This window comes from Rhinolophus ferrumequinum, chromosome 22 (assembly GCF_004115265.2).
Source record: "Rhinolophus ferrumequinum isolate MPI-CBG mRhiFer1 chromosome 22, mRhiFer1_v1.p, whole genome shotgun sequence".
Taxonomy (NCBI): Eukaryota; Metazoa; Chordata; class Mammalia; order Chiroptera; family Rhinolophidae; genus Rhinolophus; species Rhinolophus ferrumequinum.
The window spans coordinates 5040415-5065537 of NC_046305.1; the positions used below are offsets into that span (position 1 = coordinate 5040415).

At 52.4% G+C, this 25123-nt stretch overlaps 1 protein-coding gene across 1 annotated transcript; it reads left to right on the forward strand.

Moving 5' to 3' along the window:
* The first annotated feature begins 1855 nt into the window (after positions 1 to 1855).
* Positions 1856 to 24333, forward strand: STYXL2 (serine/threonine/tyrosine interacting like 2). The gene is made up of 6 exons (XM_033094144.1): positions 1856 to 2567; positions 3246 to 3376; positions 12850 to 12944; positions 14885 to 15116; positions 17309 to 17526; positions 19666 to 24333. Exons 2-6 carry the CDS (start codon positions 3267 to 3269, stop codon positions 22464 to 22466), a joined length of 3456 nt encoding a protein of 1151 aa, XP_032950035.1. The 5' UTR covers positions 1856 to 2567; positions 3246 to 3266; the 3' UTR covers positions 22467 to 24333.
* Positions 24334 to 25123: the final 790 nt, after the last annotated feature.

A 25123-nucleotide genomic window follows, 5' to 3' on the forward strand; every position in this document is an offset into this window, starting at 1 on the left:
GGTGGTCGGAACAAAGTGGGGAGCCGGGGGTCAGGATTCTGTGTTTTATAAGCGGGGATCTGCGTCTCCGAGAAGTTCAGTGAGTTCTCCAAGGCACGCAGCTGCTAAGTGGTGTTCTGATTTCTAGTTCACCACTCCCGTGGCCCAGATGTCACCCTCTGCAGGGTCAGGTGGGGTCACTGAGGGGACAGAGCGGACAAAGCCCTCAGTCCTCACTCCTCCAGCTTCTTACTTGTCTCTCTCAGTGCGTTGGCGGTCCACCTTCCCTCACCCCACCTCCTTCCCTGCTGGGGGCTGTCATCATGCACCTGGCCCTGCCTGATGGCGCCTGCAGGCCTCTCCTGTCCCTTCCTGCACCATTCCCACTGTTAATCAACATGTGGATGGAGCCACTTTACATGGCGCCGGGGCTGCCCTGCCAGAACTGCCTTGCACATCTTATGCTTCAAATCTTTGGAACGTTAAAACAGGGCAAAATAACCGTTGGGCTGGGCCGAGGGCAGCATTGAGTCCCACAGAACTGTTTGCAGAGATAACAAGAAAACAGTTTTTATGACCACCGGACTGAGATTTTAAGGCATGTTTAGGATTAACATCACTATCTTGTGTTATCTGCGCACGCCTGCCGTCTATCGATGAAACTGCTCACCTCCTGCCTCTCACAAATACCCCGGGCCTTTGTCTCCTCGTTGGAACACTGTCTGGCTTCTGCCTGAATCAGTGCGTCCTGAATGGCCATTCTTATTGATCTCAACTAAATGCTTATTGCCTCTCACTCTGAAAGGCCTTTTTATTTTTAAGGTAACATATCTATGCGTCATTTAATAATTTTTCTTAGGAGGACTCCCTGGGGAATTCATTCCTTAAAAAAGTAACTAATCGAAACCCACCACGTGCCAGGTGGGGTGGGGTTCTATGCGGGGGATACAGGAAGAATCATCCTCCATGACAAACAGCACTGGGCTCTCCCTTCTGCCCAGTTCCATTGCGAACAAACTTTTTGTTTAACATTTATTCATCTGAATACATCCAAAATTCAAAATATTCAAAAGGAAACACAGAGTAAAAGTTAGTCTTCTCCCAATTCTGTCTCCCAGTCACCTGGTTCCACTTCCCTGGGGCAGCCACTGTCGTCAGTTTCTTCCACAGCTATTTTGTGTATACAGATTCTAGTCTTCCTTTTCTACCACAGCCTCCCTCCCCAAGAGTCTCTCCCAAAATATGCGACTTATGCTCTGACCGAGTTAGACATCTCTGCAACCCAGAGGTTATACTTTCCTGCCCCAGCACTTTGTCCACGCGTCCCCTCTGGAATCCTTTCCCCACCGTGTCTGCCGTTACAATCCCACTCGTTCTTTAAAGCCAGCTCAGATACAATCTCTTCGTCTGCGAAGCCTTTCCTGACTTCTTCAAGGGAAGGACTCTTTCCCTCCTTTGAACTCACGGCGCGCTCTCGGTCTCTCTCAGGACACCAATTACAGTCTGCCTTATGCTTGAGTTATTTTTGACGTGTGCCCCATTCTTCTTAATAAACTGTGAGCTCATTCATTTCTTCAGCCAATTTTTAATTTTACTGTGCGCCAGGCATTGTTCCGCCTCGCCAGGAAGGAAGACCATTTTAAGCATGAATTATGTAATTACTAATTTTGGTCAAGCGTAATGCCTGACACATAGTAGGTGTTTATGAATGGGTAGACAGACGGATGGATGGATGGATGGATGGGAAATCACAGGACGTGTGGCACAGGGGGTGAACTATTGGGCTATTGGACTTTTTTTTGATCAGCGATGGTGGGCGGAGGTGTAGAGTTGCAGGGTGAGTTGTGAGCTCATCTGAAGTTTATGAAGCTCATGGAATTTTTTATCACACAAGGTTGCCAATTGACCATCACCAAGGGGTGTGAGTATGGGGGAGGGATTTTGGAGGGCTAGTATCCAGTTTGCTACCCAGCGTCATCTGTTCAGAGAAATTAACCCTGGTCACAAGCACTGCCTACCCTCTGGTGGCGTTGTGGTGCTCTCCCCACACCTCTCAGGTTCCACCCCTCTCTGCATGTCAGGTATTGTTTTACCAGCCCCCTCTGAGCTGACATGGGGCTGAGGTACAGGTTGTTTCATTCTTCTAGATTTTTGGCTTCAGACTGTGTTCCGGAAGGACCTTGAGTAGGCAGACCCATGCTGCACAGTATGGAGAGGGAGCCCAAAGAAAAGCTTTCCTTGAGGTCTCTCCCTCTACAAAGCGCGAACTTCTCCTCCCAGCTTGGCTGCTCAGCTCAGTGAATCAGCCCGGAGGGAAAGAGTTAAGTGGGCCCCGCTTTGGGTCTGGGTCCTGAGCCTGCCTGCATTCCTTCCTCGGAGATCTGCCTGTGGGCTGCGGCCAGCTGCTAAATTTAGAAGGGAGCTAAGGTTTCCTCTTAACAGCTGTCCTGCCCTCAGAGAAGACGCACCACCGAGGACGACGGGCGAGAGCTGGTCCTTCTCACTGGTCAAGGCGTCTGGCCATTGCATCTCGGTCCCTCAGTCCTTGGGTGACTGTCCCTGGGTGTGGAGATACAGGCAGATCAGCGGTGAGTGTACTCCCTTCATTTTGTCCCATGGGCCCAGGACTTAACGCCAAGGGGCAGCAGCTCTGTCCTGAGTGTCAGGGCCCCGCCATGTCTGGGACCAGCTCCCTGGGGACTTCGTGTTCCTAAATAGCTGGGGGACGGCGCCTGCGCTGAAGGCAGGGACACCAATGGCCTCGGTTAAGGACCCTGAAGCTGCCCCTCCCCCACAGAGACTAACGGTGTGTGTGTGAGTGCAGGTATGTGTGTGTGTGCACGTATGTGGACGCACACGCACGTGTATATGAGTACACACGCCCAGGGATTTCAACAGAAAGATCTTTCTGGTCTAGGGAATTCACTGGTTTTCAACTGCCTTAGGTATAGGTTAGGCAAATTTCTGGCTGCCCTCACCATTTCTTTGGTGGCGTCTGTGGAAGTAACCAAGTTGTCACTTCTTAAATTGTGAGACTCCAGGCTGGGCTCTTTACAGGCCAGGCTGTACCTCATGCTGTCCTGGGAACGTTGGCGGGGCCGAGTCTGACTTGGTTGTGGCCGTGGGTCTTCTCGCCAGCAGGGTATTAGCATGTGATGGCCTTTCCATTCCTAGTTCCACTGAGGTGACATCACTGACACACCCTTCCCCCCTCCCAACCTCCGGCACCAGATGCCTTACCCGCCTTTTTCTTGCCAAATGTACAGAGGCTGACGGGGCCGGCTGTCATGGCGACTGGCGGGGACCCCGACGAGGAGCAGGTAGTCCCAGGTGAAGAGGATGAAGCAGACGTGAGGGCCGTGCAGGCCCGGTACCTCCGGAGCCCCTCCCCCAGCCAGTAAGTGTGCACGTGCTGCGGTCCACACCCCTCCAGCCGGGCCAGGGTGGGCCGGGGAGCATGAATAGAAGCGAGCCCCATGAATCACCCGAAGTGCATTCATCCAACCAACATGGTTCCCTGCTCTTTCTGTGCCACACTTTCTAGAGCAGGCAAACACCCCAGCCGACTGCCCTGTGATGGGCACAGGGAGTGTTAGCGTTCACGTGCCTGGGGTCTAGTGTGCGGTGGGCCGGCGGGGGGTGCAGCGGGGGGGGGGGATAGGAAACAGGAACAGCTGGACATAGGAAACAGGAACAGCTGGAAGGGACATAGGCGGCTTCCTGGAGGCCGGGACAATGGGCCTGGACCTCCAAGGACGGTAGGAGGCTGACAGGTGTACCTGGGGGGCCGTGCTTGATTCGTGAGGATTGAGGCTTCATCTGGGCTGTGGACCACAGACTGGGAGAGAAGGTGGGGCGGCAGGACAGGAAGAGGCCCAGACCAGCCTTTTCTACTGAGATCATTTCGATCTGTGATCAAGCTGTGTCTTTCGGCCTGGGGCAGGTGGCAGTGAGCTCCGGGCTCATAGACGTGCTGCCCCTTCCTGGAGAGACCCCTGATTTCATGACAGTGTCAAACTTTCTTTTACATAAAATCGTTGAGAATACAGTATGGTGTAGAACGAAAAAATTTCATGAAATTTTAAGAAAAACCATGAGACATCAAAGGAATGCTTAATTGCCCGCTAAAGCAAGAGTGTGGGACTTCTCATCTTAGCTCCGTCACTGAGTTTCTGTGAAAATCCACTTTAATTCTTGAGACTGTGTCTTCTTATCTGTAAAAAGGGAAGGAAAGACTCAACTAGAATATCTCAAGGTAACTTGACCTCACACTTCCTCTGAACGTGCTTCCCTTTCCCCCAGGTCTCCTGGGGTCTTGCTGGCTCCTGCTTCTTGGGGCTCGAAAGGCTTCCCCCCTGGAGTGGGTGGGGGTGCTCACCACTCAGGGCCAGCACTTTGTCCACATGGAGACTGTGGCTTCGACCCTTCAAATCCGGCATGACATCCCTTAGAAAAGCTGTCTGGATCGAGAGATGTTCAATGTACCCCCCGCCCCCCCGCCCCCGCCCCAGCACAGCCCCAGACAGGCAGAGGTGGTTTGTGCCGTCGAGAGGGCAGTGCTGTGCCCTAGCAAACAGACATGACTTCTCACTCAAAGGAATTCAGAGCAGGGCCTGAGCGGTGATTCGGGAACTGAGGCTCCTTCTGTCCTCAGAAGCCGTGATTTTAATGGCAGCTGAAGCAATCATGCTCATCAGCCTCAAGAAACATGGGGAGAAATGTGAGGGATCTCTCAGGAGGTTTTCATGGGCCAGGCCTGAAAAGGGCCGTTTTGCTTCCACTCGTGTTCCATCGGTGGGAACTCAGCAAGGCCGTGATTTCTTGTGAGGAGGATGGAAAATGAGGTCCACGAGCCCAGGAAAACGAGCAGCCCAGCTTGTGATATACCCCGGCCTCAGCGCCAGTCTACCCTCTAGGCGGTTAATATTCACGTGCCCTTTGTCCCCACGCGTGGAACGCATTCACTGCCTCCTAAGGGAGACCACCCAAAATCCCCTTTACCAGCCGTGAGTTCAAACACCCGTCGTCTGGAGGACGTGCACCTTCTCCCCGGGTCTGAACACAGCACCTTATATTCTGACCATTTGATCAAAGGAGTGGTAGGAGATACAGCAGCTGTCAGTGCACATAACGAATGAACTTGTCCACCTTCTCTGCCCCAGAAGTGGGGAGATCGCCTAGATTTGACCTTGGTTTGGCTGTCGGGGTGGCATTCCTGGGTGTGTTGTTCCCTCTGCCTGCTAGCTGCACCCTCTGTGCCTTTGTTCCTTGTTTATTATCCTCCACGGCCACTTCTGAAGTGAGGTTGGAGAGTGTCTTCCTTGAAAACTGTACAGCTTTGACAGACAGCTTTGGCTGTCCTGCGTATGGACACTGGTGTGCCCAGGGCTGTTTTAAGGCTCACGGTTTCTTTAAACATATGATCCCTTCAGAAACCTAATAGGTCTCTGATCTCCGTAAGCCACAACTCCATGAGTCAGAAACCACACCCGAAAGTTCTTTCTTACATACAATGTTCAATCTTGATGTATTTCTTAATGACAAAAAAGACTTTAAGGTAAGCATTACAGGTAACAAGAGAGAGTTACAGGTAACTTTAAGGTAAGAGACAATGAGGGAAGTTCCATAAAGATCAAAGGTTCAGTTCACCAGGAAGATATAATCATTTTCAATTTCTATGATCTAATAACATAGCCTCAACACACATGAAACACTGACAGAACTAAAGAAAGAATTAAAATCCACAATCTTACTCAAATGTACATATTTTACAAAACAATCTCAGCAACTGATACAATGAGGCAAAAAAAATCATTAAGAATATAGCAAGTTTTACAACGAGCAATTAATAGTTACAGGGATGTAAGGTACAGCATAGGGAATATATTCAATAATATACTATGTATGGTGCCAGGTGGGTGTTAGACTTATCAGGGCGACCACTTTGTAAGGTATAAAAATGTCTGATTACTATGTTGTACACCTGAAACTAATGTAATATTGTATGCCAACTGTAACTGAAAAATAAATTTAAAATATATGGGAAATTTGAACAAAACAATAAACAAAAGGAATCTCCTCGGCGTTTCTAGAACATGTCCCCAACAACTACAGATTATATGTTCTTGTCACACACACAAGGCACATTTAACCAAAACGTCATACACTGAGCCATACACATATCAACAAACTGTTAGCGCTTGAAATCATATAAAACATGTTTCCTGACCATTGGAGACTTAAGCTAGAAATCAATACGAAAAGATGTATAGAAATTCAAATTAAAACCACAACTCAGTACTACTATATACTCAGTACACTAAAAGTAAGACCAATGACAGCAAATATTAATGAGGATGCGAAATAATCAGAACCCCCTTTCATTGCTGATACGCGCGTAAGTTAGCACAAGCTTTTGGAACACTGCTTCGTAGTATCTACTGAAACTAAGCATATGTGGGTCCTGTGAGCCAGCAGGCTCACTCCTGATACATTCATAACAGAAATAAGTATTACACATATGTTCACCAGAAGTACCAGAATGTTCCAGCAGCTAACAGTCATTAAGGGTATAGAATGTTTAAACAACATGATGAACTGTCCCATTAATGGTAGGCTGGATAAATAAAGTCTGGTATATATTTTAAATACTGCCCTAGGGAACACGCGTTTTTTTAAGTGCCTATTACTTCGGTGTGATGGAGCTTCACAGATTCTTGGTTGGAGATGGGAAACAGTGAGAAATGGCAGCAAAGGTGCAAGGCGGGTCACATTTTTCTGTTTCCCTTTATTTCTTTCCAAGTCGAAATCCATTTCTTGCTTTGGCTCTTCGGATTCAGATCTTTTTCAAGCCTTTGCAGAATTTGGAACTCCTTGGTGACCTGCTCAGGCTGTCTCTTGTGGTGGCATTTCGCCTCCGCCTTCAGTGAAGTTTCTTAACTGCTCCGCTTGCCTGTCCTGCAGTGAGGTCTGAGTGCCTGGTGTGGCAGGTGTGGCAGGACCTGGGGGCAGGACCTGGGGGCATGGAGTGACGGCTCTGGCTGGCCCTAGGAAATGGCTCCTCCTACCTACCCTTTCTCTTTTATATTTCTTTTCCCCGTGAAGATTTTTCTGCCTCTGTTCTTTCACGAAGCCTGCTGGAAGCAGCTGGCTAAAAATCAATTTGCTTTCGTTTACTAACTTCTCTCCTTTCTTGGAGCCTGGAAGTATGGTCACTTTCTCTGGGGTGAACGAACACTCAGAGGGAGCTCGGAAATCTGTCCCTTTTCTGCAAAAGGCAAATCAAGAAACACATGTCTTCTGGGCTCTGCCTCCATGTCATTTCCAGGGGATTCCTTGAAGGGAAGTGATCAGCTGTCAGGCGGTCGGGGTTGAAGGACCCCAATTCCACTTCCTCCTGTGTCTGGACAGCCTGTCAATTGGTTTATGGTGGTAGCTTTCAAACAATGCTGACTATAATGTATAGTAGGACTCACCATTTACATACCTCAGCTCAGAGCGGATAGTATGCAGGTAAGCAAAAACTTCAAAAAAGGTTTAACAAAATTATACTTATCCTTACGATGGGTGGTGCTATTCTTTTTGTCCTTTCTTGGTTTTGTTTTTCTTTTTTTTTCCCCAGAAGCTGGCCACGACCCATTGAATTGATTGTACAATACACTAATGGGTCGCAGTCTGCAATTTTGAAAAGCACAGGTTTAAGGAAAGCTACGCCCGTCTTCTGCTTTGGGTCAGGAAGTCTGTCCGGCTCTGCTTTACTAGTTTCTCTTTCAAGTCCCCCCTCAAGGCTTTTTGGCTGCCTCTCTCTGGTCCTGGAATGAGGTGTACATCGATCCTAGCCCTCTCTTTCCCAGCCTGTCCTTTGGACGGTGGCCTTTGCTGATTCTAACCAGGGTGTGAGTGTCATCTCACTTGTCTCCGGGATGCAGTGGCGGCACTGACATGGTCATATATCAAACCCTGCAGGGCCACCGGCTCACTGACCTTGCAGATAGAAGCTGGGTCTCGTCTCTTTCCTCCTTGCTTCCTCCATGGAGAACGAAGGACCCGCTCCTCGCTGCAGGGATGTTGTTCTCCCCCAAGTCCTCCCCGGTCCTCCCCCCACACCTTCTTTATAGACTCGTAAACCCCGTCGTCGGTGGCAAAACAGTTTTATGGCCATCGGATGGCCGTCTCCTCCTCTCACAGCAGTTGACTCATAAAAACACTATAACCCCACCCTGTGTGCGACGCTGGACAATGTTGAGCTTCGTTTCCTGATCTCACGTTTCTGCATCAGCAGCAGGAATAGACACCGCGTGGGGCTGCAGAGGGGGGGTCTTCTGGAAAGTGTCCTGAGTGGGACCTTTAAGTGGGGTTCCTTGCTTGCTGGCTCGTTTGCTGAACTGCATCTTGTCCACCCACAAGAAAGGAGGATGCTCTCCGTCATATCTAATTCTAGTGCTCCCCTATCAGACGCCCAGCCTCGGAGGTTAGGTGTGTTTAGGACAGATTCTCAGTTCCCGGTGTGTGTCACTTAACACCAAATCCACACCATCTGAAGGTAACGCTGTTTAGGGAAGAGGGCCCGTTGGAGGGCTTGCAGATGGACAGGCCCAGGCTGGGATCTCTGTGACACCACCTGCTGAGAATCTCCCCAGACCTTTCTGCTCACCTGACAGGTGAGGGCTCCTCCTGTGTCTTTTTCACCTTGTGCCCATTGCTTGGAGTACTGATTACAGAACGCAGAGCCCTGGAGGCTGGCAGAGGAAAAAAGATAACTGGCTTTGTGGGAGCAAGGAAGGGCTGGCTGCCTGGAGGAGGCGCCTGGTCAGCCTCCAGGAACCAAGCATTCTGGCCAATTACCCTGGCAGCGTTCTGTTTTGATCTCCCCCAATTTTACATAGTATTGACCCTTAAGAAACAAAACAATTATTGTAATAATAGGATAAATAATATTAATTTTTAATAAATGAAAGAATTAATCTCCCTTAGTAAATCCTGTTGAAATGGAGATGTGACATTGCTATGAAATCTGAGGCTCTGACGCTAGTGTTATGAGAACTGAGTGTGGCCTGAATCCCAGGCCTACTGTTCACGGGGTCGGACACCGGGGCAGGGCCCGCTCTCTCATATGGGCGTGATTTTGTTGTTACGTGTCAACTGCGGCAGGTTTGGGTCGGTCACTGATATTTATCAGGTTCTGTATCACTGTTGGGGAGAAGAGTGCCTTGGTGTTTGCTCGAAATTCACTTCTTAGCCCTGGAACAGCCTGTTCTCGTTATTCACTGTTGCTTTACTAATTACCCCAAAACGTAATGTCTGAAGACAATGATTTTACTTTGCTCCCGGTTTAGTGGGTGGGGAATTTGGACCGGACTCGCCGGGGCAGCCTGCCTGTGCTTCACGTGGTGTCCGCGTGGGGGCGCTGATGGGTGCAGGATCCGCCTCTAAGAGGCTCCCGGCGGGGTGGGCGGCTGGCTGGGAGCCCAGCACCGACTGCTGACCGACAGCCTTTCCGGCTTGGTGGTCTCAGGGTCGTCAGGCTTCTTTTGCGGCAGCTCAGGGCTTCCAGAGAGAGAACAGCGAGTGCCAGGAAGCGGAAGCTGCCCTTTACACTGGGCTCAGACCCTGGCACAATGTCACCCTGGTGTAGTCTATTGGTGAAAGCAGTCAGAGAGACCCCCAGATTCAAGGGACGTAGACATAGATCCTACCTTCCTAGGTGAGGAGGGTCACAGGTATGAGACCACCTTTAATCCACCGTAAGAAAAACGGCTAACTGCCAGCACCGGCCCCACAGCTGTGTATGTTTTGGCCTCAGGAGGGCAGAGGGCAGGGACAGAACAGAGCCAGGACCCTGGTTTTGCTGCTGGTCTCCCAGCAGTGCCCAACTAATGAGCACGTGGCAGATACTCGATAAACACTTGTATGTGTTGCTAAGTGTTACAACTGCCCCCTTCCTTTAAATATGATACCAGTCAGTGAATCATAAATTATCTATTAAGCTTTTGCTCTGTGCCAGATGTGGGCCAGGTGCTGGGAACCCAACAGTCGTCAGAATCCCCACCCGAGGTCCTGCCCCATGGAGGGTGTGGTCTGGTACAGGGGGCAGGTATTTATCAGATGATTTCATGAGTAAATGTGAACATGCAGCTAATAGAAGTGCCGGAAGGAAAGGAGGCTGCTGCCAGGTGAGGTGGAGATGAGGGAGGACGTTTCCTAAACAGGTGATGATTGACCTGAGATCTGAAAGATGGGAAGAGAGGGGAGGACAGCATCTGGGCAGCGACACTGCCCCTGCAAAGTCCCCGGGCAGACGGAAACTTGATAAGGACGCAAAGCCAGAAGACCAGGTGCTGGAAAGGAGTGAGGCAGAGGGAACCCAGTGCTGAAGCTGGAAAGAGAGGGGCCAGAGACCGCAGGGCTTTGGACCCCAGGGTGGCATGTGGACGCCCTGCCTGTGCCATCCATCTGTCCATTCGCCATCCACTCACTTAGTGGTCAAAGCTGCCTGGTCACCTTCCACATGCTGGAAATACAGGGGTAAAGACCACCTGTCTGTACCTTTGCAGAACTCACACCCACCCCTCACCAGGCATTCTGGTCTTTGTTTCCTTCACCAAGCAATGAGACCTCGAAAGACCTCTCTGGTTCTAGCATCCATGGAGAATGTCCCACACACCTCTTCCCTAATCCACCCCCACACCCCAGTCACGCTGATGTGAAAATGCATCTTCTCTTCACAGGACTGCTTGGTACTAGAAAGGACATGATCCTACACAACCGCTCTGGAAAATCCCTCAGGAATTACCCATGGTGATGTCACATGGTGCTGTCCCTCACGTGGCCTGGGCAGGTCTCGCTGTGTCCTGGGCAGAGTCACAGGCTACTGCTTTCTCCTGGCGAAGGCATTTCTTTCTTTACAACCTCGCTAGCCCTGAACACACCATTCTGCCAAGGGTAGACTCTGCTATTATGTCCACTAAGAGAACTGCCCTGCAAATCAACTCAATTCGACTGAACTTAGCTCACTTTAGTTGTGTTCAGTTCAGTTGGACTCAGCTCAGTTCAGCCCAGTTCATCCCCCTCCATCATCCACCCATGGTTTCAACAAGTATTTTTCAGACGTCAAAGTCTATGTTGGGATTGGGGGTCCAGCTGGGGTTACTTTTACCAACTGACTCGCCTCCCTTTTCTGATCTAAATGGTATCCGTGTCTTGTGGTGGAGAGAAGACTGGATTTAGAGCAGGGCTCCCCTGTGTTTGTAGCTCACTGCCTTGGGCAATTTGTTAACCTCTCTGAGCTATAGTTTCCTCATCTTAAAGCAGGAATAATAATACCTATTTGGTGAGAGTTTTGTCAGGATTCAGTTCATAGAAGGGACTCAAAAATGGTATCCATTTCCAACACGATGGATGAAAACAGACCAAGGAACATCACTGGGAAATTTCTAAACGCTAGGAACCCAAACCGGATCCTACGGGTTTCCATAAAGATAAAATTGGGTCCGTTACGAGGATCAGGAAACATATTGACTTCCGACTTTTAGGAGCACAAAGCCCAGGGACAGAGGTTCTGGCTCTGGGCGACGGGGTGAATGCACCCTCCCCCTGGACTGTTGCATGGATTGCCCCTGTAACACCTGGGCAGGATCCTTCGGCAGCTGTGTGAGGACTCTGGAAAGTAAACAGTCGCAGGCAGATTGAGGGAGAAGACCGGAACCCAAAGCACCACCAACCGGCAGTGGGAGAATCAGTGTTTTCTCGGGAATATTCCGCCTTGACTCAAGGAGCATGACAGTGTGACCGCAATAGCCTGAGGTGCCTACATAATGGAATATTATTCGACAATAAGAAGAAACAAGTTATTGATTCATGCCACAGAATGGATGGCTCTTAGATGCATTTTGCTGAGTGAAATAAGCCAGAGCTACAAGATGCCATTTATATATGCTTCCATTTACACAACATTCTGGAAAAGGCCACTGTCGGGACAGAAAACAGATCAGTGACGGCGGGGGGTGGGCAAGGTGCAGGGAGGGGTTGAATATAAAGGGACAGCATGAGGGAATTGTGATAGAAACAGAAAGCTGTGCTGTGAGCCTCTCGCTTTTGCTTTTTTTAACCTCTCTGGATCTAAAGGAAGGACTAAGTAAAAAAAGACCCAACGCTGGAAAAGAGGAGACCCCCCCCCCCAGGGAGGGGGACACCCACCACTGTGGTCCTAATCCTGTTTCTGCCCTTGACTCACCACGTTCCTCCAAGGGCCCCTCCGACACCTCAGCTGAATTCTTTCCGGGAAATTGCGTCGAAATGTGCCTCAGTCACTTCATTGCCTGACTGGGCTCAGGCTGACCCTTGAGTCCTTGTGGTCAGAATGGGGTCTGTGCATGTGGGCACGCGGGCACGTTTCCCCAGCCCACTGCCTTACAAGCCGGGAGAAGGTACGGGGTACGGAGGGAATGGTGGCAGCTACCCAAGCCACCAATCCAGCAGACCTGGTACAGGTACAGTGATGGGCATCCCATAGTCTTGATCACAGAGGGACAGGGACCAGAGAACACAATGAGCAGCGGGACCTCCCAGGGCGGGAACACAGCAGAGAAAGTCAGGCTCTGTCAGGACGAGTCCCGCCGAACGAACGCAGACAGACCCTCTTCCCTCCACAAGGCAGACGACCATGTCGTTCAGCTCTCACAGGCGCCCGCTCTGGGCTGGAGGCAAGAGCCACTGCGCCCCAGCACCCCATGTCCTGCCCTGTCAGGGTCCCTTTCTCTCGCACTGTTTCCCACTTGGGGCTAAAAGCAGATCCAGGTTTCTCATGTAAAAAGAACGCCTGCCTTTCAGCTGCTGCCAGAGTCCTCTCACCTGAATCCCCTCTTCTCTCAGGTACTCCCTGGTCTCCGAGGCAGAAACGGAAAGCATTTTCATGGATCCCATTCACCTGTCTTCGGCTGTGGCAGCTAAACGGATCATCAGTGAAGGTAATGCCGTCAGAAGCCGGGTGGGGGTCAGGCGTGTCCTCGGCTCATCTCTAGATTGCTCCGGCACCAGCCAACTCGGGAGGGTCTTTCTCCCTGTTGTGTGACGGGGAATTTCTCTGACTTTCCATCCTGCCTCACCCTGCTCTGCGTTTCATGGTCTGGACCACTCCTTAGGCTTTGGTTCCTGATAAATAAAAAGCCAGTTTTAGCCGTTCTGAGAAAGACATCTCTGGCCTTCGAAAGCTTCACTTTCAAGTCTGTGGGTTGCTGTGAACACTCAACATTTAGACTGAAACCACAGGCTGAGCAACGGCTCTTCATATTCTAGGTCTGTCCCCTCCTCTGGGGTATTGGGCCTAAGTTTCAGTAGTCTTAGTGGCTGAAGGGTCGTAGGGAAATTAAAAAACAATGCAGAGAAAGGAAAGTGTTATCAGGTGATATTTGAAAACATGGCCCTGCTCACTAGTGATCGAGGGGTAAAATGTATGTCAAAGAGCCCTCTGTTTTCCTGAAAGCCTGTCTGGGCCACACACCCGACAGCTCAGAAGGGACATCTGTGGCCTCATGTTCTTGTGAAGAAACCTCAGGTGGTAGAGACAAATGGAAGGAGGGGATACAGGGAGGGAGCCGCATAAGAACAGGCTGGGGTGTGGCCCGGAGATGGAGACAGGGAAGGTAGGAGCTGCCAGCGGGGCGCAGGCGCTGGGACATTTGTCTTCAAACCAGGAAGGGAAAGATCAGAACAACGCCTGCTATGCAAATGGCCCAGGAAGACAATGCTATACATTGTCAGGCCCTGGGGAGCGTTCCTTTTGACCTGTAGCAAAGGGAAGATCTCTGAGCAAGCGAGGAAAGGAGAGGCGCTCTCTCACTTGCTCTGTAAGACCCTAGGAGAGCCGGGGACGGACATGAAGTGCAAGTGCGGAGAACACAGAGCACTTCATCTCTCTTTAAACTCCGTAGAGCTCGGGGACCACAGAGGTTTTCCTGGGCTGGGTCACATGGACCGGCCAAGCGTCCTGCTTTCACCCATCAGGGAAGGAGAAGGTGCCGGCAAGGGGACATGACGAGCACAGAGGGAATCCTTCCTGCTGGACCACCTTTCTCCTTCTCTCTGCTCAATGTTCTTGGCTGCTAGGTGCGGGGGACGGTTTGGCTCTCCACTGTTCTTGGAGATCTTCTTAGAGAAAGGAAATCTCTTACTTCCCCCGAAAGTGGATAGATTGGGAGCAAATAGATTAGGAGGAGGAGATGAAGGTCCACTGGAGATGTGGATGAGCAGAATTTGAATTCAATGGGTGCGTGAGCTTCTCTGGCCTGGCGGCAAGGCCCTGCGTGCTGTTTTGAGACTGGAATTGGAGCCCAGGGCCAGCGTGTGCCTGTGGGAGAGCTGGGGACAGAGACGCACGTCTCTGTCCCCAGGGGAGCGGATGGTAAGAGGAGCGGACACATAAACCAAGTGCGTACTGGAGGCGAGCCAGCAAAAGTGGGGCTGAAAGTTCTCCTTTTCCCAGGGTTCTTTGCATTCCGTACGCAAAGGAGTCACACCGGTAACAGAGTGAATTATGTTAGGAAAGAATGCCATTTACTCACTTAGTAAATACTTCTACTTTGTAGGGGAATCATGGGAGTTGTAAGTATGAGTCGGACATACGCGTATGCCAGGTACTTAGGGACCTCAGTCTAAGAGACTCTCAGCCAGCTGGAGAGAAATACGGGGGGAAAAGGGGGCGTGGTTCCCCTCACCTACACCTATACACCTGCACTGCCGCTGGTCCTGACGGCCAGGGTCCAGGCAGGCCCAGGCCGGGCCTTCCACGGCCTCCCTCAGTCCTTCCTGGCACTTCAGCCCATGTCCAGAGTCCTGGCAGCAAACGGGCCAGGAGCAGGCTCTCCCCAGGACCGAACTCTCTGATGACAGTGCTGGCTGTCCCCTCTAGAACTCAAGCCGCGGGGCCTGCAGGCCAATGCTGAGTGTCCGGGCATGCTGGAGTCCGCTGAGCAGCTGATGGTGGAAGACCTGTACAACCGAGTCCGGGAGAAGATGGACGACACCAGCCTGTACAACACCCCCTCTGTCCTAGACCTGCAGCGCGCCTTGGTCGGAGACCGCCTGGAGGCCCCCTGGAACGAGGTGGATGAGGTCTGGCCCAACGTCTTCATAGCAGAGAAGTGAGTCTAGCTGCTGGGGGTCACGACCCTTTGTGCTGCCTCTCTGGGGAGTGCCCGAGAGAGGTGAAACTCCCCAGATCTCACCAAAGGCCCCAGTAGCTCCATCCAGACAGCTGGTGCTACCTGACCTCTCACCCAGCCCCTGCCTTGGAGAAAGGCCCAGCCCACCTATCTGCACGCAGAGCCCCCCAGCAAAATGCGGGCTCACTGCCCCTCGGCCTTCCCACCAGAGCTCTCTGTCGTAGCCTTGCCCCTACCCCGGTGCCTTCTCTGGGCCTCCATTCCTGCCCAGAGCCTTGCCAGCACACCCCACAATCACCACCATCCAACGACATCTGTAGTAGCCATATCACGGGACAGTCCCAGCTACTGATGATACTGATTTTTTTTTTTTTTTTTAGATTTTTTTATTGGGGAAGGGGTACAGGACTTTATTGGGGGAACAGTGTACTTCCAGGCCTTTTTTCCAAGTCAAGTTGTTGTCCTTTCATTCTTAGTTGTGGAGGGCGCAGCTCAGCTCCAGGTCCAGTTGCCGTTTTCTAGTTGCAGCGGGTGCAGCCCACGATCCCTTGTGAGAGTTGAACCGGCAACCTTGTGGTTGAGAGCCTGCGCTCCAACCAACTGAGCCATCCGGGAGCTCAGCGGCAGCTCAGCTCTAGGTGCTGTGTTCAATCTTAGTTGCAGGGGGCGCTGCCCACCATCCTTTGCGGGACTTGAGGAATAGAACTGGCAACCTTGTGGTTGAGAGCCCACTGGCCCACGTGGGAATCGAACCGGCAGACTTAGGAGTTAGGAGCACGGAGCTCTAACCACCTGAGCCACCGGGCCGCCCCGATACTGATTTGTATATGTATTTACCGACATGAAGGTGTTCACAGTACACTAAGAGGATCAGCTGGGTACCGTATATATACACGATGGTGCTAGCTGAGTGATACAGGTGTGTGCGTGTACAGCTTTTGCATAGGCAACAAATTAGAAACAAATACGATAAAATGTTAACAGCACTTCTCTCTAGGAGGTGGTTCTACAAGTGATTTTCATTTTCCTTAGGTTTCTTTTTGAATTGTACAGATTTCCTAGAGTAAACATTTGTTTTTATAACCAGGAAACCAACCAACAAACAAACACGTTATATTTTTAAAGTTTATCAGTGGTTTCCAGAACAAACCCCAAACAACTCACATCTGTTCCTTCAGGGCCCTGCCAAGTGCCTCAGTGGTACCAATAGGCTAGTTTGTGGGCCTGATTGTTGCAGATCCACTGACTCCCTAATGAGAAGTTCTCCCGATGTCATTACCCATCTATCCCGAAGCAAAGGAGAGGACTTGGGGCCCCAGGAGGACAAGAAGGAAAAGACCTGTGGGCGTTGGGTCTTGTTCTCCACCATGGAATAATCAGCTTCCCAGAACCCGTTTCCCAGAGCTGGACACCAATCTAAGTGATCTCTAATGAGCTCGGTAGACCCAGAGACCCTCACGTCGTGGTCCCCAGGGACCCCAGGCATCTCCAGTTGTCCCCAGCTGAAGGCCTCTGCTCCTTCTGGGGTAGCCCTGTCCTTGGGGCCTCCCTTACTCTACTGCCGCAAAAAGAGCTCTGAGCTAGAAACCTGAATCAGCAGTTCTCGAGGAGAGTCTTTTTCTCCAGTAGTCTTGGGAAGTCATAAAAGCTCTCTGAGTCATTTTTATAATCTTCAAATGGGAATAAAAATAGTTTCCCTGTCTGCCTCTTCAGTTTATTATGAGGATAAAATAAAATAATGCATGTGAAAGGACTTTGAAAAATATAGCATGCCAGATCAGTGTGAAGCACACCTAAGGCGATTACTATCTTTGCACTTTTGTGTCTTGATGAATGTTTCTTCCCAAGGCACGGGATTTTAAACCCAAGCTCTCTAGACCATTCAAAGGCTTCCTTCCACATGGTTCTTGTTCTCCAGTTCATCCTGCCCAGTTCCTGTGCCCCCTCGCCTTTACTGGGGCAAGTCACTGGCCACCCCCCCTTTTTAAAACCATGTTTGCAGTGAGCCCCAGATGCATCGGGTAGCAGAGCAGGAGGCCCTGGCCAGCTGTGACCCTCCTGACCCGGCAGAAGCAGGCTCCTGATCTCGGGGGTAATGCAGCTTTCTAGCTCTGACTCTGGCAACAAACAAACAAACGAACGAACAAACGTCCCTGCCTCTTTCTCCTCAGGAGTGTGGCCGTGAACAAGGGAAGGCTGAAGAGGCTGGGAATTACCCACATCCTGAATGCTGCTCACGGCACCGGCGTCTACACTGGGCCCGAATTCTACACCGGCCTGGACATCCAGTACCTGGGCGTGGAGGTAGACGACTTTCCCGAGGTGGACATCTCCCAGCACTTCCGGAAGGCCGCCGAGTTCCTGGACGAAGCCCTGTTGACCTACAGAGGTGAGGGGGTTCTGCGTGCTGCAGGCGCTGGAATTCCACAGAGAAGCCACACGGGGGCGGGGGCGGGGGGCGGAACGTGCTGAGAACCTCCCCACGATTAGCAGTCTGTCTGGTTGTAAGCAGAGCGGTGAGGAAAGGGCAATCCCTCATTTAAGAAGTAGTGATCGAGTTGCTGGCATGCCAGAGGCTGCTCTAGGCACTGGGATGACAGATGCAGACAGAGCTTCTGGCCTTTGAAACTTCTGTGAAAGTGAAGGCAGAAAAAAACTAAAAAGAAAGGAAAGAAAAATGTGAGGCAGAGATGGTGACTGGGTGCCCTTGTGAGGACGCCTGGCTAGTGGTGGCCGGAAGTGCACTGGCCTGTGACTCCCCCTCCAAAGGGAGGGAGGGAGACTGTGGAACCTACAGTGGTGGGTTGTGGCCTGGGCAACCGTTAAGGAGAGGTCCGTGGTGACGGACAGCTGAGCCCTGAGCTGGAGGTGGGCGGAGAGAAGAGCACCAACCTGTAGATAGATGGTCCTTAGCAGCTTGGATTCTGCCCACTTACCGCCCCCTAGTGACCACTGGCCCTTGGCAGAAGCACCTTTGAGCGTTACAGGTCCTTAAGGTCCCCTCAGGTCTTGCCTTGGTCTCTGACCTCTTGTGTGACAAAGGCATGGTCTTAACTGGTGCAAAGATATACTAATAAAAGTCACCCCCCTACTGTGTGACAGGACTCAACTGATTTACAAACATCCGGAAAGACTGTTGGCCAATTGACTGATGGCAGCCTGGAGGGAGGCCCCCAGGGGAGGTCCCTAGCTGCATTTTAAACAGCCATTAGAACGAAGGCATAGGAGACGAGTTGGTCATGTTTACCAAGGAAGCAAAGCAGACAGGGCGGCCAGGGGATAACTGGTCTATTGAATGGTAGAGTCCAGACTTGCAAAAGTTTCTGTTAGGCTACAAGAATTTCAAGAACAGGTTATACCCACTAAAACCATTAGCAGGAATTTGTAAAGTTGTCCTTAGGTTTAAAATATGCTACAAGATAAGAGACAGGTGACAATTAGTAGCAGTGTTTAAAAAATATAAGTTTCAGTTGATATAAAAGTTAGTTTGAGTTCATTGTGTGACATATCCACCCCCATTGCAAGCTTAGATGGCACCAGTGAAGGCCCAGTGCCCAGAATGAGGGCGGTGGGGGCCCACTCGACTCTGAGGGTCAGTCCAAACCTGAAGTATCTTGCTTCATCCTGACACAAACTCCTAAGAAAAAAACTGATACGTTAAAGTTTGCCCTGGGAGAGTTTAGCTAGTATAGTCGTGGAACGTGAAACGATCTTCGAGTAATGATCGAAAGACCCAGAATAGCCAGGAAAAGAAAAACAAAATTTAGTGAAGAATATGCTGGTGACCTTTTTAAAGACCTTTGTCTGGAAGGTTCAGGCAGATGTGGGCGTGGTTGAGCCCAGAACAGCAGCGTGGGAGCCCTGAGTGTCTGTTCCAGAAAGTTATACTCTGCCCTACCTAACATGTAAAGGAATTCTCAAAAAATTAGAGTGATCTAAATATCGAGTGAGTGAGTGTGAGTGTGTGTGTGTGTGTGTGTGTGTGTGTGTGTGTGTGTCTGAGGTACTGAGCTCTCTGTCACTGGAAGCATCCAGCAGAGTCTGGATGATGGATGATCCAGCATCTAGGATTTTATAAGGGGAACTTGTGAATTTCCACTGTGACTTTAGGTGCTTTTCAGCATCAAGACTCCACATCTCTGTGATTCATTCACCTTAGCCTCATTCTTTCTTCCCCCACCCCAGTTTTTTAAATCTCTCCTCCTCTCATGCTCAGTTTGGTGGGGAGAAAGAAATGCATGCCAGTGTTTCAAAAGTGAGCACAGTGGTTAGTTCCTTTGTCCCCCTCCACCCCCGTCTCTGCCCAGGTGCAGACAATGTTTCCCCAAACACAGAGCAGCCTCACTGCTCTGTGTGACATCTGTGACACGGGCACAGTGATGCTTGTCCCTCACTGGAGCATGGATGAAAAGCAGAGGCAAAGAAAACCTATGAAATCCAGCACCTCAAAACATTACTTAAACAAAAACAAAAGAAAACTACAGGATGTGCTGTGGCAGCGTCATGATTTCCTGCGCTTTCTTTGCAGGGAAGGTCCTGGTCAGTAGCGAAATGGGCGTCAGCCGGTCGGCGGTGCTGGTGGTGGCCTACCTGATGATTTTCCACAGCATGGCCGTCCTGGAGGCCCTGATGACCGTGCGCAGGAAGCGGGCCATTTACCCCAACGACGGCTTCCTGAAGCAGCTCCGGGAACTCAACGAGAGGCTGATGGAGGAGAGGGACGAGGACTGTGGCCGGGACCGGGGTGCAGATGAGGAGGGCGAGGACTCAGGGAGCATCGTGGGGGCAGGAGTGCAGCACCTCACCGTGGAGGAGGAGGACGACACCACCAGCCACCTGAGCGGCTCCTCCTTGGGGAAGACCAGCCGGGCCTCCAAGCCCCTCACCCTCATTGACGAAGATGAGGAGGAGAAACTCTATGAGGAGTGGAAGAAGGGGCAGAGCCTCCCCCCAGGCAAGGCCCCCCGGGGTGGACCCGGCAGGTGCTCAGCCTCCTGGGCCGAGCGGGGGCAGGAGTCTGAGGATGAGGATGTGGAGACCATCATCCGAGAGTGGCAGAGCCGAAACGAGAGGTACCAGGCAGCAGAGCGCCGGACGTGGGAGAGGCGGGAGGAAGAGGAGGAGGAGGGCAGTGCCGGTTCCTGCGCGGGGAGGAGACGCAGGCACACCTTGAGTGAGAGCAGCACCTCGGAAAGCGTCAGCAGCCGTGACATCCGGGTCCTGAAACAGCAGCTGGAGATGAGCAGCCAGAGCCGAGGTGGGAGACAGCGCTCCGACTCCATGTCCACGGACAGCACCTGGGACATGTGGAGCCAGAGGCTCCTGGAGACTGAGAAGGAAGCTGCCCGGAGGTACCACTCCAGAAGCAGGAGAGAGGAGGCGGGTGTGGGCTCAGAGGCGGGGGGCCGGGCGCGAGAGGATGACGAGGAGAGTGTGTGCTCTGAGGCCAGCTCCTTCTACAACTTCTGCAGCAGGAACAAGGACAAACTCACCGCCCTGGAAAGGTGGAAGATCAAAAGAATCCAATTCGGATTCCACAAGAGAGACTTGGAGGCAGGAGACGGCAGCGGCGAGCCAGGCACAGAGGAGGCCGATCGTGGGAAGAGCATGTCCGATGTCAACCTGACAGCCTACCAGGCCTGGAAGCTGAAACACCAGAAGCAGGTGGGCAGTGAGAACCAGGAGGCGGTGGTGGAGCTCGGCAAGGGAGAGGACGTGGCCTTGGCTAAGAAGAGGCAGCGGAGACTGGAGCTGCTGGAGAGAAGCAGGCGGACGCTGGAGGAGAGCCAGTCGGCGGGCAGCTGGGAGGCGGACAGCTCGGCTGCCAGCAGAAGCATCCCCCTGTCTGCACTGTGGTCTGCAGTGCCATCGGCCAGCGCTGACGGGGACACGGCATCGGTACTCAGCACCCAGAGCCACAACTCCCGCCCGTCGCAGGCTGTGAGCACCATAGGCGGGGGCCGGGCCTCCACCCCCGCCACACCGCTGCCTACCCTCCCAGTGGGGCCAGGAGACACCGTTTCCATCGCCAGTATCCAGAACTGGATCGCCAGCGTCGTCAGCGAAACTCTCGCCCAGAAGCAAAGTGACATGCTGGCACTGTCCCGCTCCCCGTCCGTGGCCAGCGTGAGGGCGGCTCCCGCAGCCGACCGCCTGGGGGATGACCAGGTTTCCATGTGCAGCGGGCACAGCACCTCCTGCCTGGGCCTCCTGCCTCAAGACCAGGCACGACCCGGCTCCGACACGCAATCCGTGCTGTCCTCCCACACTGCAGCCAGCTCCAGGGCTGACGGCGCGGGGAGCAGAGTGACAGGGACCAGCAAGCCGGTCTACAGCCTCTTCGCTGACCACGTCAACCTCAAGGAGCTTGGCCGCAAGGAGAGGGAGATGCAGATGGAGCTGCGGGAGAAGATGGCCGGGTACAAGATGGAGAAGCTGGCCTCCGACAACAAACGCAGCAACCTTTTCAAGAAGAAGAAGGCGAAGGATGAGGACGCGGGAGAGACGGACGAGGACGCCGACAGTGCCATAGGGAGCTTCCGCTATTCTTCCCGCGGTGGCTCCCAGAAACCGGAAACGGACACCTGCTCCTCGCTGGATGTCTCTGATGGCTATGGAAGTGGCAGCAGGGCCAGCAAAGAGACGGACAGCAGTATTAATAAGTGGCTCAGTGGCCTCGGTGCACAGGAAAGATCTCCTCCCCAGAGCGAGTGTTCTGGAAGCTCCCGGGGGAGGCACAGCAGATCTTCCCTGCTCCGGGAGACGGAGTCCAAATCCTCCAGTTATAAGTTCTCCCAGTCGCAGACCAAGGAGCAGGACACCAACTCGTACCGCGCGGCCAGCGGCGACTCCGTGCGAAGCAGCTCGCGGTTCTCTGCGTCCTCCTGCAGGGAGGGCCGAGAGACGCACACGTTCTCCAGGGCCGTGTTCAGCGAGACCTCGAGCTCCCGAGAGCCCAGCCCGGAGCCCTACTTCTTCCGCAGGACCCCCGAGTCCTCCGGGGGGGAGGAGTCCCCGGAGCCCCGGCGGCCGGATTGGACCCGGCCCAGGGACTGGGAGGGCGTGGAGGAGTCGTCCAGGTCCGACTTCTCGGAGTTTGGAGCCAAGAGGAAATTCACCCAGAGCTTCATGAGGTCTGAAGAAGAGGGAGAGAAAGAGAGGACGGAAAGCAGAGAAGAAGGGAGGTTTGCTTCAGGGCGGCGGGCCCAGTACCGCAGAAGCACCGACAGGGAGGAGGAGGAAGAAATGGACGACGAAGCCATCATCGCTGCCTGGAGAAGCCGGCAGGAAGAGACCAGGACTAAGCTGCAGAGAAGGAGGGAGGATTAGTCAAGCAGGCAAGGTGGGCCTGGGAGAGACTGAGGACACGGGACGACGCCATGCAGCTGAGCACAGGGCTCGGGGCCACCATGCAGCCAGCGACAAGCGTGTGGAGAGGATTAGCCGGAGGGGCAGAGCTGAAACGAGAGGTTCCAGGCAGAAGGGCACTGGAGACAGAGGAGGAGGAAGAGAAGAAGAACCATCCCTGGGAGGCCCGGGTGCTGGGCCAGCTGGCACCGTTTCCCGTTGCCCACCGTCCTCGAAGCTGTGGTGCTTCCGAATTTGACAGTGTCCATTACAGACTAAGATGAGCGTGTGAAGGCGCTTGAGCTTTGGGAGACTCCAGTTCCCCTCCAGGAGTGCTGTGGCCACAGCGCAGGTTTCTGTGTGTGGGGGTCTTATTAACATAGCGAGACCCAGGAAGTGTACCTGTGGCACGTCTCCCCTCTCCCGGCGATGCTGAGGTCTGGTTGTGCCTTTTTAATGTTTTGGATGTGCATTAAATCGGTATGTTGTCCGGTATTGCTTCTTTATTCCGGTCACCTTGGGCTCTTTGGACATTAAGGGAAACCCGCTTTTAAAACCACAAAAGGCATAGCGTGAGCGACGCTCACCTTGTTCCACAAAGCTGTGCCTCCAAACAATACCACCCTCCTCACCTTGTCAGAACTACCAGAATCTTTCATCTGCGCTCCAGTGCAGTGGGAAGACACAAGGAAGCCCCTTCGATTAACAGGACAGAGAGAACGGGTTTTATTGTGGTGAGAATGGTGAGGTATAGTAGAGAGAGGGTCCCTCTGGGATGACAAAAAAGCACAAGCAAACCATGGGGAGAAAAGAAGCCCCTACCAGGAGGTGGAGGTGGAGTTTTATGAAATTGGTGGTCATCCCGGCTTTTCGTTCCTCGGAGGGTCATTACACAGTGGAGTGGGTCATCCACAGGTTCCTTGCCTGGACTCTGGATGGGCTGGGCTGGTGGGCACTCTTTACTCTTAGTTCCCAGGTCTTTTCTGTCCCCTCCAAAACACGGATTGTGTCGCTGAAGCAAGCAGACCTGTTCTGAGCACCTTACAACAAGCATTGACCAGCTGGTTCCTTACGGGATTCGAAAACAGGCATGTGCCGTACACGGGTCCAAGATGTCGTGGTCATTCAAAAAATCCAGTTCAGGAGACACAGTTGGTGATGAAATGATGACTGGGAGGGAAGAAGAGCACGTGAGCAGCAGCGTGTGGTTACTTTTTCTGAAATCTGAGTTTCATGGGACGTGGAGATTGTGCAGCGTTTCCATCGGGATTAGTTCCGCGGCACACATTTCAACAAGGGCAAAGATGAAAATCCCAAGGCAAAAGGGAGCGGACTTGAGCTCCAAGCCAGAACTGCACATGGCAACTGACCGAACGTGCTCACCTTCTAGCGGTTCAGCTACTGATGGTGTCACACTCAGCGAGGTATCTGTCTGAGAAGTCAAGATTCCGGATTCAGCCTCTGCCGGGATGCCGCACTAGATTTGGGGAAACCACATTAATAGAAAGCTTACGTGAATTATGGTGAGCTTAAAGGAATGGCTGGGATGTGAAGTGTTAGGATCCCAAGGGTGGCTTCTGAATGATACCTCACCTAGGGTGACAGGTTGCACTCCAGCCTTCCGGTCGCTGCAGGATGTTCAAAGGTATGTGTTATGTAGTGAAGCTCCCAGCAGCAGACAGATGGGACGCCCAAAGTGGAAACTGACGAGAGTTCAATGCAGGAACTATTTGCAGAGACAATGGAACAAGAGGGAATAGGGAAGCACCCGTGTACTGGCGATTGTGAGACGTGGCCACCAGTGAAAGGACAGAGTGAGGAAGCTATATGCAGAGGCCAGCAAGAGACCCTGGGAGAAGGACCAGCAGGGCGGTGGGGAAACCACTGCCCTGAGCTCGCTTTCCTCCTGGAATGTGATCTCATGCTGGGAACTCTCACTGGCCAAACCCCGCTGCAGTGCAGTGGGAAGGAGAGCCCCTTCGTCTGGAGAAGGGCGAAACGTGGATCTGAAGGGAACGACGAGCGCCAGGTTAACATTTTAACTGGAGAGGCCAGCTCCATAGGGCCTCTGCACCCGCGAATACGCGGTGCACCGGACGCGAGATCCATCCACTGCTAAGAATTACTTAGAGAGGGAAGTAGGACTTCAGCTACACAAAGCCAGCGCGTAGAGGTTTTACAGGAAAGAAAAGGAGGGGACCGATGTGAGTCTATGACAGTTGTCTGAGTTCGCGAATTACCGAGCTACTGAGTTGGGTCTGAGCTTAGTAGCAAGCTAAGTGTAACAGAAGAGCGCTGGCCACCCAGGCTGGGGGCTCGCAGCCAGCTCCCTTTCCCTCTTCCCTTTCCTGGACCAGCTAATTCTTACTGTTGCATTTGTGCCCTTCATTCCGTTCTCACCCTCCGCCCACCCTGAAACCAGGCCCCTCTTTTTCCGCCCACCTGGCTGTTGCAATAGGCTGCAACCAGTTCCAGCCTCATCTCCTTCTCGTCTATTCTAGAAGCACAGTAATCTCCCCGAAGCTCTCAATTCTGGGTCTTTTTATTCCTCTACTTTAAAACGTTCATGGCTCTCTGTTGCCTATGAAATGAAGTTCAAATTTCTTCACATTCGAGGGCCACCTCCCCCTGCGTTCCCG

What these genes read in the sequence shown, in the direction of transcription:
- STYXL2 (XM_033094144.1), top strand. Translation starts at nt 3,267, where the DNA reads ATGGCGACTGGCGGGGACCCCGACGAGGAGCAGGTAGTCCCAGGTGAA. An exon ending in CGGAGCCCCTCCCCCAGCCA is followed by an intron (nt 3,377 to 12,849) that starts GTAAGTGTGCAC and finishes CTCTTCTCTCAG; the next exon opens with GTACTCCCTGGTCTCCGAGG. An exon ending in TAAACGGATCATCAGTGAAG is followed by an intron (nt 12,945 to 14,884) that starts GTAATGCCGTCA and finishes TGTCCCCTCTAG; the next exon opens with AACTCAAGCCGCGGGGCCTG.